The sequence below is a fragment of the Melopsittacus undulatus genome, chromosome 1 (genome assembly GCF_012275295.1).
Source record: "Melopsittacus undulatus isolate bMelUnd1 chromosome 1, bMelUnd1.mat.Z, whole genome shotgun sequence".
Classification (NCBI taxonomy): Eukaryota; Metazoa; Chordata; class Aves; order Psittaciformes; family Psittaculidae; genus Melopsittacus; species Melopsittacus undulatus.
The window spans coordinates 132,415,461-132,435,913 of record NC_047527.1 but is presented as its reverse complement, the minus strand read 5'-3'; the positions used below and the strand labels follow the sequence as shown (position 1 = coordinate 132,435,913).

Sequence of the window (20,453 nt, the reverse complement as noted above, 5' to 3'; positions counted from 1 at the left end):
AAGTGCTGACTGATGAGCAGAGAGCTACAAGATGTGCTAATTATGCCCTATTCCCTGCCCTTGATGTTACCTGAAAGTGTAACTTCAGCACTCAGAGACAGTAAATAAGGAGGCAGTAGCTCCATTGGTGTAAACTGTGGCAGCCCATTGGAGACAGAAGGAGAGCACTATATTTCTGGAAACCAAAAGCTTGATCCAAAGCACCATTTTTAATAAGTTTTTCCTCTCCAAAGATATTTACCAGCCTGACACAGTAAGGCTAATACATTCAGTTATGCCCATCTCTCTTCGGATAGTAACAATAAAGAATGATGTATTATTTATGTACAGACAAGGGCTCTAAACCAAATATCTTTTCAAACCTGTAAATATTTTTGTTTGTTTTTTTGTTTGTTTGTTTTTTTTAATAAATGAGTCAGAATTTAATGCTGTATTTACTTGCAAGTTTTTAAAGCATTTTGAAGACAAAATAAATTAATATATGATTGATAAATTATGTACCTATATTTCATGATTGGGTGACTTCACCTAATCTGAATTTTGCTGTTTGAAAAGCTTTTGAGAATGCCTGCCTTGGAACCGTGGCCTGAGAGTTGTGTTGACTTACCAGCAAGAACAGATTTGTCCCGTTAAAACTAATTACTGTAGCAGTTATAGGCATTGCACTGAGGAAAACAAAACACGCGCTGACTGGAAACATGCACTTGCATGTCCTGTGTAAGTCTGTTTACTGTACTGGAGCTGCAGGGAGGACTTTCCACACCAAGCAAGCACATTAATTTATGAGCTTACAAACATACTTTAAACTTGGGAAATGTGGATTGTTGTGTTTAAGTTCAACTGTGCTTCTTACATGTCTGAAGTTGTAGATATGCATAAGTGTTTAAAAATATTGTGGACAAATAGCTTATTGAATCCATTTTCACACCCTCTCTTGAGGCTGTCTTTACGCTACAGAGTTGTCCAAATAAACGGACTAAAAAAACTTTGCTTTCAAAAATATTCTTCTTGGAGCTACATAAAAATCAAAGAAACTCAAAACCAGAGTTATTCCATTTCAGTCCTGGGCAAGCAGTGTGAACTTCTGTCCATGTAATTATAAAAATTGAAATCCAGATTCTTCTTGTTACCCCTTGAAAATTTCTGGCAGAGAAAAATGTGCTTCTCTGAACCACTTTTGTCAAAGTCTGGCCTTTGGAAAAGGAATACAACTGTGACATTCCAGCTCTGGAAATAAAAAGATTAAAAAACATATATTGAAAAAAAAAAGAAGATGTAGTTCTGTGGTCTAATTCCTGAAATATGTATTTTGCAAAGTAGAAATCCTAAACAACAGTTCCTCTCAAAACTACACTGTTTCCAAAGACATCCCAGGTACCTGGATTTTTCTAATTTGCAAATAATGAAATTGGAGCTCTGTGAACTCAAGAAGTCTCACTCACACACTTGATTCAAATGGCCTCTGTGTGAACTCTATAAAATGCTTTAGCTTTAAATTATCAGTTTGGGTTCATGGTGGTAGCTGGAGTTCTTGCTTTTTTCTTTAATTCCTTTTTAATTCTTTTTCTTTTCTTGGCTATTATTGGAAAGGAACCATCTGATTGAGACATATGTATTTATATATATATTTTACAATATGTTGCAGTCATTGAATTATTTTAAGAGTAAATTGTTTTAGTGAAATGTCGGAAAATCTGTGCAAACTGAATGCTCAGAGTTCCTTTGAATAATGAGGCTATTGTTAAATGATTGAATACTTCAGAGATTAATATCATGGTATGCTGACATGCTGGTTCATACCAACTGTAATTTCACAATGAATCCTCCATAAGTAAGCAAGACTGTGAATGAGAAGCTGGATAGAAGACAGCACAGCATGCAAGAACATACAAAGTAAATAAATTCTGCATTACAGGAATGATATGTGTGTGTGGGGGGGTATTTCCACAATAACCAAAATAACTGAATTCTTGTATAGATGCCAATGAGCAATGTCTTTATAGCAGAAAAGATAAGGTTTTGATTTGTAATTTTTTTCCTCCTATTCTTTGAAAATCAGGGTATGCCTGCCATTATCATTTGTGACAGGCTACAGTAAAACACACCTCATTCTCTGAAGGGTTTCAGATCTTTAAGCTGTCTTCCCAGTAATGCATCCTATCATTATACAGAAAATTTAGCAGCACTGTTAAACGTCTGCAAACAAAAGTTGCATTTTTTTTAAAAAAACATTTGAATTCTTGCTAATACAGAGTAATTAGTAGTTGAAGATTTAATGATGGCCCAGAAGAAGGACTGAAGTGTTCTGCATGAAATCATAGTTATTAATTTGTGCATGGATTTCATTTTCCATACTTAGTTTAGCAACTGTAGAATATTTTGCTAATTAATTATTAACACTGGTTATTTGTCATGGCAGAAATGTGAGGGGAAAATATAGTTTTCTATCAAAGGAAAAATATTAATGTCGGAATTTTAATTTAAATATGATGTACAATAATGTAATCATATTTTACAAGTCTTAAATAGCATCAATATTCAAACATACCGATGTAATATGAATGTAATAGCACTAATTCAGAATAAACATTTTAGACAGAAACTGCAGTGAAGAGTTAAGTGCAACAAACTGTGGAAAAACACTGTAAAAATGTCAGGGTTTTATAGGTAGTGCCACCTTAGTGAGTGACATTTTATTCTGTCTTGGGTATCAAGAGTGTGATGATCTGTAGCCTTATTATAAGCCCTGTGAACAGGGTTTGAGCTACTGAAGGCAATGAAAAAACTGCCTTTGATTTCTGGAAGTGTTGCATCAGGCCACTTAATTTCATTTACATGCAGACAAAACATTTTTTTTATTATTTTATTTTAGCACGGAAAGGAACAAGGCTAAAGGAAAAGTTACCTTGGAACTACTAAAGGGATATACTTCTTAAAGCTCTGAAAGGTCAAATTCTTTCTATTCCCAGAAATTCAATATCTGTTTAAATTTCATTTACTTTAACTTCTGTTTTACCTGGCTTTCTTTCCTAAGTACTTAAAACACAGCAAGTCTCCAGAGCCTGTACACTTTCATTTGGGACCATTTTTCTAGAGGTGAATGTGCATATAATGTTTAAGTGTATGAATGCAGATTAGTTTGAACAGGAAGTATGTCATGCTCTCTCTTGGTCCAGGGGTGGTTTAGATGTACAACCAAAGGATTCAAGAGGTCCTTCTCCCTTTTTCTGTGATGTTTTGAAACTCTGTGACAAGTTGTTGCTCCGAATTGCTGTACTAACTTGTATTATATCTAGTAAAGGAATGCTTTTGTGAACTTGACAGCCTGACTGAAGTAAGTAGAAAAGACAGAGCAGATGAATGTTAAGCTCTTACAGAAGTACTGTCTTGTTAATCCAGTACACCATAAGTTCCCTGCACCTACCTGTTTCTGTTGATTCGCCAAGCCAGGCATTGGTGTGTGCAAATAAATGGTGCTCTGAACAGCATGAATTTTGTAGCTGTATTTTTTTGTGTGAATAAAAGAGCTTAAATTTTCATTATTTAAAATTATAATATACAGAAACAACAATGAAGCAGCTCAATCTCTGTTAATGGATTGAATAGTAATTTGTTGTATTTTTTGAGAAAGAAATACTAGCATTGAAAATGTTATGTAGCAGATGAAATGTCCAGATATTTTCTTTCTGAATGAATTTACCTTTTGTGGGTATATGAATGTCTTAAGTTCATATGGCAGCGTATTGTTGGAATAACATCCCTGAGAAACCCAGCAGTAGTTTCTTCTGTACTTTAGGCCTTATAATGTGGCTTTTTTTTTCTCTCCCCAAATCCATGATTTTCCTAATAGAGCTTGCTTTAAACAAAATAAACCCAGTTATGCTATTTATATATTAATACACAAGAATGAAAGCGCCTCAGTGTTGCTTATCTAAATCCAATTACTGCTGGTCAAATTCATCCCAGTGCAAAAGTTCCCAAGATAAAAGCAGATGTTACCTAAATGCCTAGAAATGTTGACTGTTTTCAGTTGGGTGAATTGTGCTCCGAGTGCAATGCGTTGAGGCCTTGAGTAAACCCTGATTCTGGAGACATAACTATTAAACTCTGAACTTGGAAATTACATGGTAATTCCACCGGTTTACCTAAGCAAGGAAGAATTCTTTATACTGGTTACTTGGGTTTAAATTCCAAGATTCACATTCATTTAAAACATACAAGCAGTAACCAGAATTGGGCAAAAGCTTTGTTTTGTACACACCTGTGCACCTACCATGTTGTAGATGAGGACAGCAGCGTATACAGCATCGAGTCTGGTGGTGGTGAGAGAAACAGCCTGTCTACTCCGAAGGCCATTTTGTATTGCAAGACTGGGAGACACCACTCCAAAAGGCTGGGCTTGGAGGACAGAGTAAGACTTACCTATCCCAGAGGCTTTTGTTTTCCATAACCACATGGAAAAGCTGAATTTCAGTGTGAATGGCCCCAACCAGTCTGGCCTCCTAGGCAATCCCTGTTTTGACCCAGCAGCTCCCGGTTGCGGCTGTCCCTTAGTAGGGGGATGAGTGGCACCCAGTTCCCCTGTCTTGAGCTAGTCCCCAGATGAATCTCACTTGCCTCCTGATCTTGGTTGCCCACTTGTCTTCCCTGCACCATTGGCTTTCTGCCAGCAGAAACAGAAATGGCTTGAAAACTGTGTCATTTGACAGAAAATTCCTATTGGTTTGGGATCAGCGTGGGCAGTGGGTAAGGTTCCCACATCTTGCAAGTGGTATTACTTGTGGTTGAAGTGCTTCTTTCAGGAATTATCTCTATTTTAACAGCAGTTATCAAGTAACTTCCCAGGAGCAACCGGGTTGAGCTTTGTCTTCAGTGTAAGTGCTGATTGACCACCTGCCTGCAAGCTCTTGAAATGATCTACTGAAACTGCAACTTTGATGTACATTAAGGGCTTATTCTGCATTGCTTGCATCTTTCCCATCTGTTGAGTAGTCAGAAAATGTGGGGTGCAATGGGATGGAGCTCTTGAGTGGTTTTTGACATAGTTCTGTAGCCAAGACCGAGTGTAGACGTTTCTTGTGGATTCTTCCCTTAGTTGTATCCTCTATGTGACATTGTGTGTTACTGCCATTTGTAAGTGAAGTAATTTTAGTAGTGGCTTTCAGGTGACTTGAGCTGTTTCACCCAAACTGATATATACAAGGAAAGATAAAAATGTTTGTGTTTGTATGAAGGTATTTCTGTCCCCAAATTAATGTTCTCTTGGAATGTTAGAACGGCTGAGCTGGGTCAGACAGGAATTTGTTTCAGCATCTGTGGAGGTGCCTGATGTTAAAACAGGGACAATGTGTGATGATACTTCTGTGCTATCCTCTCCTAGCTGTATGTGACTTCCAGGGCCACAGATGTGTCTTTGCTCTTAATTTCATGACAGATTTTCCTTCCTAGAAGCTGTCTGGTAGCTTTATGTAGAGATGAGCCTCTGTGGGGTATCAACACAGGCTGTGGCATTGAGTTCCACAAGCAACTTTCCATTCTGGGGAAGGACATCTTCTGAAGTTTTTAAACTTTATAATTTTCTTGGCAGTCCTTATGTATTATGAGAAGCAATGAAGACAACTAGTCATCATCTCACTGCATGGATGCTTCTTTAATGAGCTGAAGTCCTAGTCTGTGTAGTAGCTCGTGATGTGGAAGCTCTTTCAAATGTCTGACTACCTGATTTTAAATGAAAATTGTTACTTAGAAGAACATTAAAAGCATAATTGAGTATAAGGGTTTAAAATATGTTTTTCTTAAAAAAGCATGTAAACAGTTTTATTTGTGCTTACTATGCATTTAGAAAACATTTTGGGAACAATGTAATAAAAAACAACGCATGCTGTCTGTGTGGAAATCTGAATAGCAGTTTCAGTTCCAATGTTCAGTAGACATGTTCTTGGGGTAGCTATCTCACAGGTTCATTGCATCTATTTCCTTCAGTACTGTGATGCAGTAGGTTATCTTTAATGATGCAGTTGTTATGTTGAAGGGTTGTAATAAGGCATTGAGATTAACTCAGTTCCATAAGTGTCTTTTTCTGACCAGAATTTTTGATTCAAAATCTTTGAAACAATACCTTCATGCACCATAAGTCAGGAAGAAATTAAACAGTGCTCATGTTTTCTCATGACAAGAAAAGTATACGTGGTGTGTTTTACATTAGTGATATCAGTAGTTTGCAGAGATTTGCAGGCTGTTGAATATTACAGTACTTTCTGTTTAAATGTAAGAAACCAAGAAGCCAGCTCTTGAGATGTACTTTATCTTTGTTTCTTTGTGTGTTCCCATTGAGCTATATATTTTTGTTATTTCTGGGGAAATAAAATCACAATTAAAGGTCAAGCAAACAGAAAGCCAAACAACTTTGGAGGGAAGGCATAACTTAATACCACTCTCCACACATGCAAGAAAGAAGTATGACTACATTTGTAGGAACAAAATACCTTCCTGATTTCATGCAGCACACTAATGTTCTTCATCAGAACTGATGTTCTGATTACTGTAAAATAATTACTTAAAATATTTAGGCAAACAGTGTCCAAATTAATTCCAATTACTTTCTTGTGGTAGCACTCAAGATTTATAGCAGTAGATTAAATTGGCTGCATATGGCTAATTGCCTATAATAGTGTTTGTTACTGTGGTGCCTCTTACCACTGATGTCTGTTTCTGCGAACGTGAATGTGTGCATGTAACTTTACATGCGGGAGGAAACCTCTTCTGAACAGAACAGAATTAGTTCTGTGAGTAAAATCTCTATTGTAACTAAGTATTTGCAGAATCGCAGTATGTACCAAATAACTCTGGGAAATCTGTACTAAAAGCAGTGGAACCACAAATGCCTGCCTCTGCTGGCAAGATGAGTTAAGGTTTTGCTTTCACTTGACTTGGATGAAACAACATATCAATTCATTAGGAGTGGCTGAACTGAAAGGGAGGTTGGGTGTTAGTTTTTGTTGGCGGAGGTTTAGGTAGGGGTTGTGTTTTATTTGAGGTTGTTGTGGGTTAGCCGCTGATTTTTGTTGGATTCTTTTTCCATATGTCTGTCAGAGGCCATTTAATGCACAAGAAGACATGTTTTTTCATGTTTTTCATATATTTGATTTTAAACGTATATTAATCAAATAAATGAAGATGCACCACACAGGCCAAATTTCCTGCTGGGTAGGTTGGCCCGCTGAAAAACCATAAATCACTACGATGGAGAATTTGACTTTGCCTTCTTAAGATATGTGAAGACTCTGACATCTTTGGGGCCAAAGTCAGCTTTCAGGTATTACCATGAAGAATTATAAAATTAAGTGGAACATAAGTGAGTATAAAGACCAAATTCTGGAGACATTTGAGGTTAGAAAAGCATGTGATCTCATGGTTAACATTAAATGTGTTTGGAGTGGAGGCAGCTGTGGCAAAAATAGACCCACAGCTACCTGCATATATACCCATAATGCGGAGTATACAGTCGATTACGTCTGCTTTCAGAGCACAAAATCCTGCCTCTCTACAGACCCAGCAAAAAAAAGAAGAGGGTGTGAAGGAGAGGAAGGCTTGTATGATTGTTTTTGTTGTTGTTCCTGAATTAGGGCTCAACTTATATTGTACAAACTCTTAATCCCTTCACCCTCCTCTTGACTGGTTTCAGTCTGAAATAAAACAAAGCATGGTTTTCCTCCCCAAAATGAAAGTCAAATGGAAACAAATGCCTTGGTGGGTTCTTAGGGAAAAGAAAAACAGTGAAATGGAAAGTCTTACTTTGCATCAGTCACAAAAACAGAGTGAAAAGAGGTGGAGACACAGTCTTTTATCTAAAACTAAGTGGGTACGTGTCACTCGCAGTGTGGAAACTTCAGCTGAGAACTTTTTCAGGCACAAAATTGCTTTAAATCTTCGCTGGTACCAAAGAGTATGTGCAGGGAGGCTGTTCTCGATCTTTCCCATTGCTGCTGCTCACTGCTCACAAGAAAGTATAAACTGAAACTTTTCCCCTGTGAGTGATGGTACCATTCCCTCTTTGGCTCCCTTTTCCTTTCTTTTTGTGTGTGTTTTTCCTGGTTTACTGGATATGTTTGCAAACTGTTAGGACAGATAAGAGCATGACTTGAATATGTACAGTGCTCTGACTGCTCTGAGTCCTTTTCTCTATAGCAAGAGACATAGGTTTCCTCCTGAGGCAGAGAAGGGAACTGCAGCAAGATCTTCTACATCCTGGTTTCTGGATTTCAAATGGAAGTCACTAACACTAATTTTGTATTGCTGTTAATAAAGATTAACCAAATAAAAAAATTGGTCTGCTGTACATTTCAGGGTTTTATAATTGGTGAACTGTTGGTTATTTTCCATGAGTGTTGCTTTGCCGTTCAAAGGTTCAATTCTATTATAATCTTTTATAATAATATGTCTTTCATTCATGGCCAAAGTTGAGTTTCATGGACAAGTCTTCCAAATCAAAGCCCAATCCATCAGAGTACTGGTATTGCTCTTTAAAAAACAAACTGGGAAATGACATTTTAGAGGAAGTTCTGTTCAGTGAAAAAGGGACCAAGATATACCAGTGACTTGAGACATAAAATAATTTTCCTTATTCTTCTGAAGTCTTATATTCAGCCATAAATGCTGTCTTCTGTGACCTTTTACCAAGGTTTTGTGATACTAACTATTAAGTCTGTGGTTTTAGTCTTAAACTCTGTGAGGTAAAGACAGATATCTGTTTTATGGTCTAGTTGCTTCATGCAACAAGTTGTAGCTGCCCAAAATCCATATTAATCATGCTAAGTCTATCAAAAAGCAGTGCGGTGCCATGCTATCTATGGGAGGTAATATAAATTCAACTAAGTATTAACATTCATCTTGGAAAGAGCTAGATGCACATAAACCTTAAAACGTCTGTTTATCCAGACCAGAAATTTAGAGTGTGTATGTGCAGGCATGGATGCATGCATGAGCGCAAATAACCAAAATTCCTGCAGTTTTGTTAATCCTGTAGGAATCTGGTCCATCTCTGTTAAAACAAGCCTTGTTTGGCTGTTAAAAATAATAGTAAAAAGAAAAATTAAGGAAACCTAAGTAGTTTAACCAAAGAAATCTCTATCCTTGTGCTGATGCCCTGAATTCCTTGCTGTTACTGTAATTTATGCTGGCAGTGCAGTGTAGTGACCAGGGATGGACAGGGTGTGGTAAATAACCAGTGCTGCCTCTAAAGTGAACCCTAAAAGTGTTTGTTGAACTGCAGAGAAGGAATCTCTTCAGGAGTATCAGATAAACATGTTTTCAAGAGCACTAGATCTCTTCCTAGTGTGTGTTGCATGTGCACAAAAATAGCTATGTATGTTATTAAGATATAGTAACATGTGTTTCTGGTTTTTGTATTCTCCACAGGTATGGGAAAATTGTATCCACAAAGGCAATTCTTGACAAAAACACAAATCAGTGCAAAGGTAAGTGCAAAGCGTCCACCCTCTGAGTTCATTGTCTGTTTGAGTGATTGACTGGTAGCTTCCCTGCCAAGGCTTTTGCTCCAACTGTGCAATCAACATAATGTATGGTATATTACAAGCATATTTAATAATGCCACAGCTTTGAGTTGTGTTTCCAGTAACATTGCTCATTAATTTTTTTTCATTAACAAACAAAATGAAAATCACAAATCAGAACAAGTATCAAATTGCTTCGGCAGAAAAGTAAATTACCTTCTAACCACATAGTGTTGTCTGATTTGAATGATACTATCAGTGATGCAAATTGATTTCCCATATAAAACTGAGAAACCTTTGGGAAAAGTTTTCCAAGCAAAACCTGGTTTATTTTTTCCCTATTTTTGTGCAGTCTTGGTCTATGCTATTGCAAGAATATATTCTTTATGACACACACAGATCCACAGGTTGCAATACTGGGATATAAAAACGATTCCTCTTCCAGTTTTGTTCTTAATTTTCTTGCTAATGTATGAAAGCATTTTTTAGTGAAATATAGCATGTTTTGTGCATGTGTATAGCTATATTTACCTAGATAAATATTGACTAGCATGTCTAGTAGCATCTCAGAACTAGAGCTGTTGTTCATTTACCAGTCTGAAGAGCCATGAACCTTATGGGGGAGAAGCTGTGCTTTGAAAAGACTGTAACTTTATGCTAGTGGTATACAGTATCCTTTTGCAGTAGTAAGAACTACTGGACTGTGTTCTTCTGATAAGAAGCAGATTCTGGACAGCATTTCTATATGAATTAGTAAAAAAAACCCGAACAAACCACTGCAGTACAGGAATACATTTAATAAGTGAGCAGATAAGGCTGTGAAGAGAAGCAGAAAAGGCATTTGGGGAAATTATGAGATGGGTCAAAATCCTGCCATCTGTACCAGAGATGTTCTTGAAGTCTCTAGAAGTGTGTACCTTTATCTGTTGCCTGCCAGCAACACCATCCATTAGTGACTGAAGGGAAGAATAAGTTGGAAGACTGCAATTTTAGTCCTGGGAAATGTCAGCAGTCCCATCAGTCGTGGTCCATCATGTGGCACTACCATGCATTACTTTTGCCTGAACATGTGTTCTCCTTCCTGGGAGCACTTCCGATAACATTACTCTGTATTTCGTTGATTATCACACCAGGATGAAGACTTGGTTTGTTTTGTTGGGTATTTTTTTGTTTTGTTTGTTTTGTTTTGTTTCTGTGGTAGGGTGGGGTATTTTGCTTTGGTTTTGTTGGCATTTTTATTGTATTATGAAGGAATACCCTTCTGGGAAGACAGGCTAGGCCAAGTGCAGAAAGCCGTGGCAGGGTGGCCAGGTGGGCACAGAGGTGAGCCTTGCAGTTTTGGAGCTAGGAGGAGATAGACATGCCTGCTGCTGAGTGCTGCATGGCTGGAAGGTTTGTGTTGTGGAGGCAGGATGCAGCATGAAGTGCTGTAAGGAGAAGGGAACTTGGAGCATGATAGAACTGCAAAGGGCTGAGTGGATTGAGTGGATTCTTAACTGATTTAGCAAGGAGGAAGAGTTCTGTGGTGGGATAGGAAGGGTTTTGGGGTAGGAGTGCTTGAGGATGAGGTTCTGGGGTGGGAAGGTGTTAGACCATAGGCCTAGAAGATCTGAAGGGGTCTCATGGGGAATGAGAAATAGAAACTCCATAATCAGGTAGGTTGGGGTTATCCTGGGACCACACTTCACTGTCTTACACTCCAACTAAGAACTTCTCTTGGGGACAAAGATGTGTAGGTCCTTGTCTTCCTTCCCACTACCATACAAGACTTACATGTTCTCTGTTAACTCATATCAACTTTATCCTTCATCTTCTTTTCTGAAATTTGTCCCTCTGGAATGGCAACCTAAATCTAGCATATGGAGTTGAATTTGGCCTGGACTGTATGTTGAATAATGGGATGAAGTCCATGGGAGAGGGAAACGTATTTGTCTCCGCTTGGTTGTCTGAAATCACTGTGATGTTGGTGCAGATGCTTCAACTGGGTGCTTGAAGGGTGGAGGAGAAAATCTGGGGAAAGTGTGCTCAATGATTGTTCTAAACTTTTGGGTATGTTTTTAAATGTATGTTTGACTCCACAAATGCGGTTCCTTGTGATTAGAACGTCCTGTTCCCATTGCCGGCGGTAAACAAGGAAAGGAATGGATCCATTTGTGAAACACAAAATGTAAAGTGAAAAGACTGTAGAGAATATGAATGTTACGAGTTTCAAGAAAGAGAAGCATCTGGGTTTGGTGTTCTTCATATTGCAGTTAGATTTGAAATTATTGTAGTGTAGAGGTTATATAACAGTGAGTTGGAACTTTGTAAAAGTTTGCTTTCACACTGTTGTATTACACTGTAGGGCAGAGATATTTGTATTTTGAAAGATGGATCTTTATGTCTTAAGTGGTGCCATTAAAAGATCATAAGCATAATTGGATTTATTAACAGTATGCTTTGTGGCATAAAAAAAAAAAGTAGAGTAGATGTTTTGCTGTTTTAAATGCTAGCAACAATTTCCTTCTTCAGTAAGGCTACCAAAAAACCCCAAAAAGCAAGCTTCCCAGGAATCAGAAGTGGAAGGGACCTGAAGAGGTTGAAGAGGTCAGGACCTGCCTTGGGGCAGGATCAGCACTAACCCACTGCTGAGGGGTGCTTCTGTAACCTTAGCTCAAGTGCCTCCAGCAATGGAGATTCGAGTTCCTGATAGTATTCCCTCTCTTCACTGTAATGAAGTGTTTCCTAATGTCTAATCCTAATCTTCCTTGATGCAATTTAAGCCTGTTGCTTCATTGCTTTTCCTTTGTGGAGATGCAAAACAGCTTATTCTGTTCCTTTTTGCAGCAAACAAAGACTGCTATGTGTCTGCCTTATCTTTTCCTTAGATTTACCACTGGTCCTTACACTTTTTCCTCAAAACCAATTTGTTTCAAGTTTCCGGTTTATAGCACTATGCTGCTCTCTCTGCAGTTATCTCACTTCTTACTTGAAGACCTTAGAGCCAGGCATGGGATATCATCTTTGTAATCACATCGCTCTTCTCTTTGCTGATGCATCTATGTAAATAGCTCTATGTATTTAAGATATAGATACATTTCTAAGGCATGGTCTGTTGCATGAGAACAATAGTGCTGGTTTATGTGAAGAGATTCACTGCAGCCTCTGGTTCTGTTATTGTTTTCTCCAGTGCTGCTGCCAGCCAGGCATTCCTTATTGTGTTCTCTGCTCTGTGCTGTTGATTATTCCCTCTTAAAGCTAGTACTTTTCATTTGTCTGCACTGAATTTTATCCTATTTTTTCCTGGCTCCTCCTTAATCTACTAAAATTATTCTCTAATCTTAAATCTTCAGAGTGGTCGTAGCACTTACCTCTTTAGTATCCTCTTCACAGTTAATAAATGATTTCTCTAATCCATTGAACAAGATAATTTGGAAAAGACTGAATAATAACAGACCTGAGGATAACTTTTGAGGAAACCCTCTCAAGTACACTGGGTAGTACAACACTGAGCTGTTGGCAGCTTCTTTTTAGATTGTATTTTCTAATCAGTTTGGCACTTACATAACAGCAGGTTTAGCTAGATCATATTTCTCCCATTTGCTCAAGTTTTGAGTGACAACCAAGGATTAACTAAAACCTGCAGTATTTTCCTATCCATAAGGCTAGTTACCTACTAGACAGAAGCATGATGTGACATTTATTCATGCTAAATCCATGCTGCATGGTACTAATCATGTGTTACCTTTGAGGGTCTGTGAATGGATTTATATGACAATTTGCTCTAAGATGTTTCCAGAAGTTGAATGTGTTTCTAATACACTGGAGTCTACATCCATTCCTTAAAAATAAAACAGATACTAAAGAAAAATACCTTCAACAACAAAAGCCAAAACCCAGGTAACTTGTTTATTCCTCTTCAGTCTTCTGGGCCTTGCTCACCTTCTGCAAAGCGTATGTTCTTAAATGAACACATCATCCTGTGATGTGTATCCAAAGCAGTAGTGTGGACTAAATTCAAGGAGATGGTAGAAGAAGTTACCACATGATTAGAGATTTTGGATTCTATTTCAGGGTCATTTGTCTGTTGACCAAAGAACAGAGTAGAGCTCTATACTTTGCAGAAAGTGGAAAATAGTTAATATAGCAAAGAAATTACTTTAAATAGCCCATCTAACAGCAGATGTGTAACAATAAGTTATTGCTTAGCATGAAGTGTTAGGTTTCCTTTTGGAAAAATGAGGAAAACATTCTTCATTGGGCTTTAAGCCATTCACCAGTATTCCTCGAATTTTTAAAAGGATACCCACTACATTCCTTTCATGCTAAGGAATAGTGCTATCTGAGGATTTCTCTCTGGTATGAATTAAGCAGTCCAGTCTAAAGTAATCATATATACTGCAAGGGAACTCACTAGGGAAACCTTCTGACATAACCTCTCATTTTCAGATTGCTCTTTGCTGGTGGCATAACTGCTAAGTGAGGCAGAGGAGAAGCAACAATCACCCTGTAATAGAATAATATATAGAACAAAATAAGCACAGTCATGACAAAATGGCCAGAAACCACTGAACAAAGCAGGGAACAATCACATATGGAGAATAATGAAAAACAGACACATGATTCATTCAGATGTTCAAACACAAAACCCCTAATGAACAAGTCAGAGAGTTTTGGCTGCTTTTGCTTTTTCCCTTTCCCTCCCCTCTTTCCCTCTCCCCCTGTGCATTTCCCTTCTGGGTCTACCGTATTTGATAATTTAAAAAGTAAGGAAATGAAATAAAAGAAACCATTCAAGAGAAGCGTTAATCTGAAACGTGTAGACTCTTCTCTTTCCAGCCCTTGCCTCCCACCCTTTCCAGACTGGCTTGCCTTTGATAGGCCTGAGTGCTTAGAGCCAGGGGAATGAGTAATGGTTGTTTCACAGTACAGTTTCCATACCTCATAGCAATGGAATACAGAACAGTTAATCTGCCAAATACACAAGCCTATTTCTTAGCGTATGAATTACTGTCATCTGTATCTGCCCGTGCAGACACTTTAATTGCATGCATGCAGACTTACTTCCTGGTTTAATCAGGAACTCATATGATTTTGAGCATTTTGCTAGGACCTTAGAAGATGAGCACAGGAGAATGACCAAAAGTCTGAAATCCCACCTGTGGGAATTTTTTTAAATAGCTAAAACCTGTGAATCACAGTAATGTGTAGGAGACAAACACTTCAACTGCACATTCTTCATTTTATGTATGTTTTTTCAAACGTTGCATTGCTCTATTTGTTAAATAGAAGTGTTTGTCTTATGAGAGAAATGTGCCTAATGTGATGAGGGGAACTATAGAGACTCTATTTATGATTTTAATATTTCATTATGGCATTTTTTTCCTGTTGAGAAATGTTAGCAATGATCTATTAATTTTTAAAATACAAAAATTGGGGATGCAGATATGATTATTAGGATTGTGGTGGGTTTATGGTAAAAAAAAATGCCATGAGGTCATCAGTGTTAACCCGCCATATATCACATGCAATTTTATTTCTCCAGTTGCCTTACTATTTTTAGACCAGTACTTAAAATTTACCATGACCTATTTTATGAATTCAGAGTTTGTTTGTGTAACAAAAATGGGATAACTGGAGGTTTACTGTAAATGTTGGTTATAATTGGAACAGCATGGTAGTGTTTCATATCTCCCAAAAGGAGTCTGTGCTGCCTTGTATCAGTGGTGTTACTCATCTGCTTAAGTTCACAGCATCCATAAGTACGCTAATGCACTGGAGCTAATCAGCTGGTAGCTTCAACTTTAGTATTCTGATAAACGAAACTTATAAGCATATAGTAGATATACCTGGGTGTGTATGTTAGACAAAATATTTTGATAATTTTACATTTTAGAAAGTATTTTTTGCATGTAATCTATGAAGGTTGTTTGTGACCATATGAATTATGCATTTTCACATTATTAATTCCTATTTTTATTGTACTGGAGATGCTACAATTTGGTTGTGACTAGCAATATGAAGCAAGTTTATGTAAAATAATAAGCGAGTGAAGAAAGAGCTAAGCTGCATACAAAGCTATTTAGTTAATAAATTTTATTTATTGGGAATAATCTCAAATTGCAATAACTGTGCTGTGTTATTTATTATTCTCAGAATTGCCATTTTGAGGGAAAAAAATATCCAGAGAAGTAGGTCTGTGCCTGATCAGAGACTGTAAACTATTCACACTAGGAGGGCATACACAGCGTGCTTCAAGGGGAAATGGGTCTTGTAGAAAGTAAATAATTTGTGAAACAGACTTATTCATTTTTGAAACTCTAAACTTGTGTAACAAATCAATCCTATTTTTGATGCTGGGAGAGACAATAGGTGTGATTATTTTGTGCATTAGTTTTGTTTATTTGTTTGCATTTCTTTTTGTTTGTGCGTTTCTTTTTTTTTAATCTACTCTTGTTTTATATTATCATATGTGTATATATACACATACACACACACACATATATATGTAACTATCCCCTGGAACTTACAGTGGTGGAATCACCCTCCCTAGAAATGTAGATGGGGCCCTTAGTGACATGGTTTAGTGGTGGACTTGGCGGTCCTGAGGTAGCAGTTGGCCTTGATGATCTTTAAGGTCTTTTCCAACCTAGCTGATTCTGTGATTCTATAAAGAAGCAGTGGTACTCAGGTGGAGCAGGTGATGCTGTTGGGTGAGCTCTTTTTCTGGCACTTCTTGAGTTGGCCAGCAGGCATTACACGTCTTGGCAAACACGCAACTGTTGCAAACTCCCACTTCATCTTGAAGGTAGAGATTCTCCTGTTTGTATGTTTTTGTATGCTTTTCACATTTGCTGAAGTGAAATAAGAGAGGGTTTGATGAGTCGTACTGAGCAAGTCATCATAGCTGGAGCGTGCTAGCACTGGCCACTGCCCTGCCTTGGTGAGAACTCAGAGATGTACCCACCTTCATGTCTGCAAAGTGTGGCTGCACCTCAGCAAACATTCTTGACTGCATCTGAACAGTGCTCCATCTTAAGTCCTCTAAAAACTGCTTATTGAGTTTAAGGCCAGGTTCTCTACAGAGGAAACTCCTTTCTAATTAGTTCCCCAGACACTTTCTTAAACGGCTTCTTTGCAATTAAGGAAAATATTTCCTGGGTCATTATCTTTTCATAAATGAACTGATGGCCTAGCAAATATTTTCTGTAAGGAGAACCAAGATGCTCAAATATTCAGTGACATATCTAATCTGTACTTATTCTTAATTTACTGCTTCCAGAATTTGCAGGCCCATATCACTGATAAATAATTGGTTTAATTTTGTTTCCTTCCAGAGAAATAAAAAAAGTTAAATTTCCATTTATACACAGTGATTAATGTTTTGATTCATTGGTCTGTACAAAACTTTGCCAACAGCTTGGCATGCATTTTGAAGTGCATTTTGGGACTGGGTAACGTTAGTAGGCTCTTAATGGTCTCAGCAGACTTGGAAATATCTATTTCATATCTCTGAAGTGAGCAGAAGAGAAATTTTTCTCTTTGAACAGTGGCTCATAATCAGCTTTGAATGCCTATTTGCAGTGTATTGACTTTTTCAACTGTCTTGCAGAATCACTTTGCTTAAATTTTTTCTCTGATGCCATGATATAGCATCTCGTATGTAACAGTAAGTCTGCTTGGCCTCAGGTTGCTTGAAGGCAGTTCATCTCTACTAAAAGCAGGGGTACTCTTCTGAGAAGCTGGTTTCTCAAAAGTTTCAAGACCTTCAGTGCACAGCTGACCTGTGGAAACCCCCAGGCAGATGCAGAGCAGGACAATGCCCAGCTCCTAATTTTTGCTAGAGCCAACTTCACTGCATGCTCTCAGAACATATAGCATATGCAAAACAAATCCTTACTTGATATAGTGACAATCTGATAATGAATCTAATTGACAGACTGTCATTCAACAGGAACTGTTCTGAATCAGATCTGTTAATTATAGCCTGACTTCACTTTTGTGGTATGCCAGCAATTAGAGAAGTCACTATTCTCATTCTTCCCTAGTAGTGGGGAAAATTTTGTTTAGAAGAGTAGAACTCTGACCCAAGTGAATTAAGTAAACGTTCTCTTTCTTGGTAGATCATACACCATGGAAGTAAAACACGAATAGACCTTGCCATCATTTTTATTAAATCTGTATTTCTGGGTATTTGAGGGCTGCATGTCTCAAGATGGTGTAGAACCACTATATATGATATATATGCGACATAGGAGAAAAATCACAACCTCTGGCAATAAAGATGTAGCTCTGTCAGTGCTGACCAAAAAACCCACCCACACCTGTGCTGGGGAAGGAACTGGTGTGCATTATTAATACTACTCCATCTCTTTAGATTTTGGTAGCTGCACAGCAGCTCTGGGTGCTGACCAACAGTAGAGAAAACAATTGTACTCCATAAAAATGAATTAAAACCCCAACCTTGTCCTATGGACTTTGCAGCCCAGGGCTTTGAAAAAGAGCAGGATTAATTAATTTAGGTTCTGTGAGTTATGACTTTGAATGGAGTTAAATAACATTTTTGTGAAATACTAAATTCTCACAAAAAGAAAACCCCAAAAATGTCTTTCAGCTCTCCTGAGAATAGTCGTGCATTTGGATAACATTTAGTGAGATTTTTTAAACCCAGAATGTTTAGAGGAGAGCTAAATTTATATATGAGAAAAGGAGGAGGCCATGTTACGGGTGGTAGAAACCACTCTCTTACTTGGTGAAATAGATTTTGTCTGACTGGGTCCTCCTTGGGACCAGTGATCCGTTAGATGGCAGTGGTGTGATATGTGGTTCCTCTGGACCCCCAAACTAGAAGTTCAATTAAAAAAAAAAACCACTAAATGGTTTCATTTTTTCTTTTATTAAAAAAAAAACAACCCAAAACACCTCCCCACCCCCCCTTAGTTTGGTTTATATTTTCAAAGCCTCCAAGCTGTCATATTTTTATTTGCATGGAATTTTACAGATTCAAGAAAATATGTCAGAGAACTGTGATTTTCGTACAACCAAGTTGAATATTTTCAGAAAGCAGGCAGCTAATGTAGAATGGAAACTCAGTGCTCCCACTGCAGGAAACACGGGGTGGGTGTAGATTTACTCCACCTAAAGTAATCACAGTAAATCACCACTTGCTCATCTATGGTAGTGCCACGCATAAGCTGATTTTGTCCACTGCGGCATTTGGGAGGGAGGTACTGGTGTTGGAGGAGAGGGTGGAAGCAGTAAGGAGCACTTGGCATGGAGCACTGGAGGTCCTGTGGCAAGTTGTAGTGTCACACTTGGGATAGGACATGGGAAGAGACAAGAAAGATGGGGTTCAAATGTGTGTTATGTCAGGCTTTGTTTACTTCATTCTCACAGAATATTCTGTCTTATTCTTAACAGGAGAAACCCAGACATTTAATTATTTTGGTTTTTATTATGATCTCTATGAAGATCTTTCAGCCACATTCCTTTGTTGCTTATGGTATTAATCGTGGTGGTGTTGTTCATTAACCTGCTAAATATAGAGCAGTAAACACTATTTATTTTTAAATTAATTAAAATGGACTTGTTGCCATTCATGGCTTTTTATTAATTGAATATTTTTGCAAAGCTGTCTGCTTTCAGAGCAAAGGTTGCAGCCAGGAGATGGGGGTCAATGGGACCTCCATTTAAAGGCATGTTATCTCTGTGTTAATTGCCTGCATATTTAACCAACCAAGCATGACATTCTGTGGAAAGTGAAAGTTTGTGTGGTCAACCTTGAATCATGAAACAACAAGTTTGAGTGACCTGGCTTGCCTGAGGTATCTTGGTTGCTGTTGTCAGTCAGTTCAGCTTACAGTAAATTGCAGGGTAAATTCCACATAATTGATGGAACATATCTTTAAAAATGCCCCAAAACTGAGGGAAAATCTGTGTTCAACATTTTAGTGTGTAATTTTTGTTTGGGGTGTTGTACTTTTTCTTAGTACCTATTTATTTTTATAAAACCAGATTTTATTGCTAGATATATAGTGTAGGTAGTTACAGTTATTAGAGAAGTATAGATCGTTATAGAGAAGAAAGTATAGACAGTTATTAGAGAAGAAAGTCACAGAACAGACATTAAATATGCCTTTAGTTTTGGAGACAGATACATATCTATCAGGTTGGGTGAATTTCAGTTCTTAGATCAGAAAGAATTGCATAGCTACTGCTTGCCATATTCTGTTTTCTTGGGCTGCTACTGTAGGAGTGTTAAAATAGTTAAAAGAGAGGGGTGTATGCTGTGCATCAAATCCTTCTGAGGTTGCTGAGATTTATAAGTCTCTGTTTTCTATAGCATCTAGTAATAAGTTTGAGGTTTTAGAACTAAAGTATTTTAGATTGCTACCTCTGTTAAATTTGCTTGAATAGTGTCCGATGCTTCAGAAGTTGCGGGGAAGAAAAGGCTGACAGGAAAATATATGTAGATATTTTTGCAGTATATTCTTTGCCTTGCTTTTTTACTCCTTTTGTAATGTTTCCTAGAATTCAGTTTGCCTTTTTGAGCAAATATGGAGCTGACATTTCAATGGACATTTCAAAGGACTTAATTTTATAATGTGAAACTAGAATTTCCTCTCATGTGCATGACTGTATTTATCTGCATCCAATTTCTTGTACCGATTTATTACTCGGTTGCTTCATTTAATAAGGCCTTCTGCAGTTCTTCATAAATGCCCCTCCTGTTTTCTCTCCCAGAATAATTTTGTCACCTCACTGCTTAGCCTCTTCTTGTCGTTTAGAGACAGGTTGTAGAGTAAGGGTTCTGGCGAAGCTCTGTGGAAGTCCATCAGTGCCGTTTCCCCTCTTGTAAGAAAGATCATGCCCTTTACCCTCTGTTTTTATCTTTTAACCAGTTGTTTACCCAAGAACTTTCCCTCTTAAGCCACGGCTGCTTAGCTTCCTAAGAAATCTTTT

General features: G+C 37.7%; 1 protein-coding gene across 1 annotated transcript in view; it reads left to right on the top strand.

Moving 5' to 3' along the window:
• Window positions 1-20,453, top strand: part of RBMS3 (RNA binding motif single stranded interacting protein 3) — a 707,098-nt gene that overhangs the window by 382,338 nt on the left and 304,307 nt on the right. Inside the window, exon 6 of the mRNA XM_034063359.1 lies at window positions 9,418-9,476. Coding sequence (XP_033919250.1) covers window positions 9,418-9,476 — 59 coding nt within the window. The remainder of the gene's footprint in view (window positions 1-9,417; window positions 9,477-20,453) is intronic.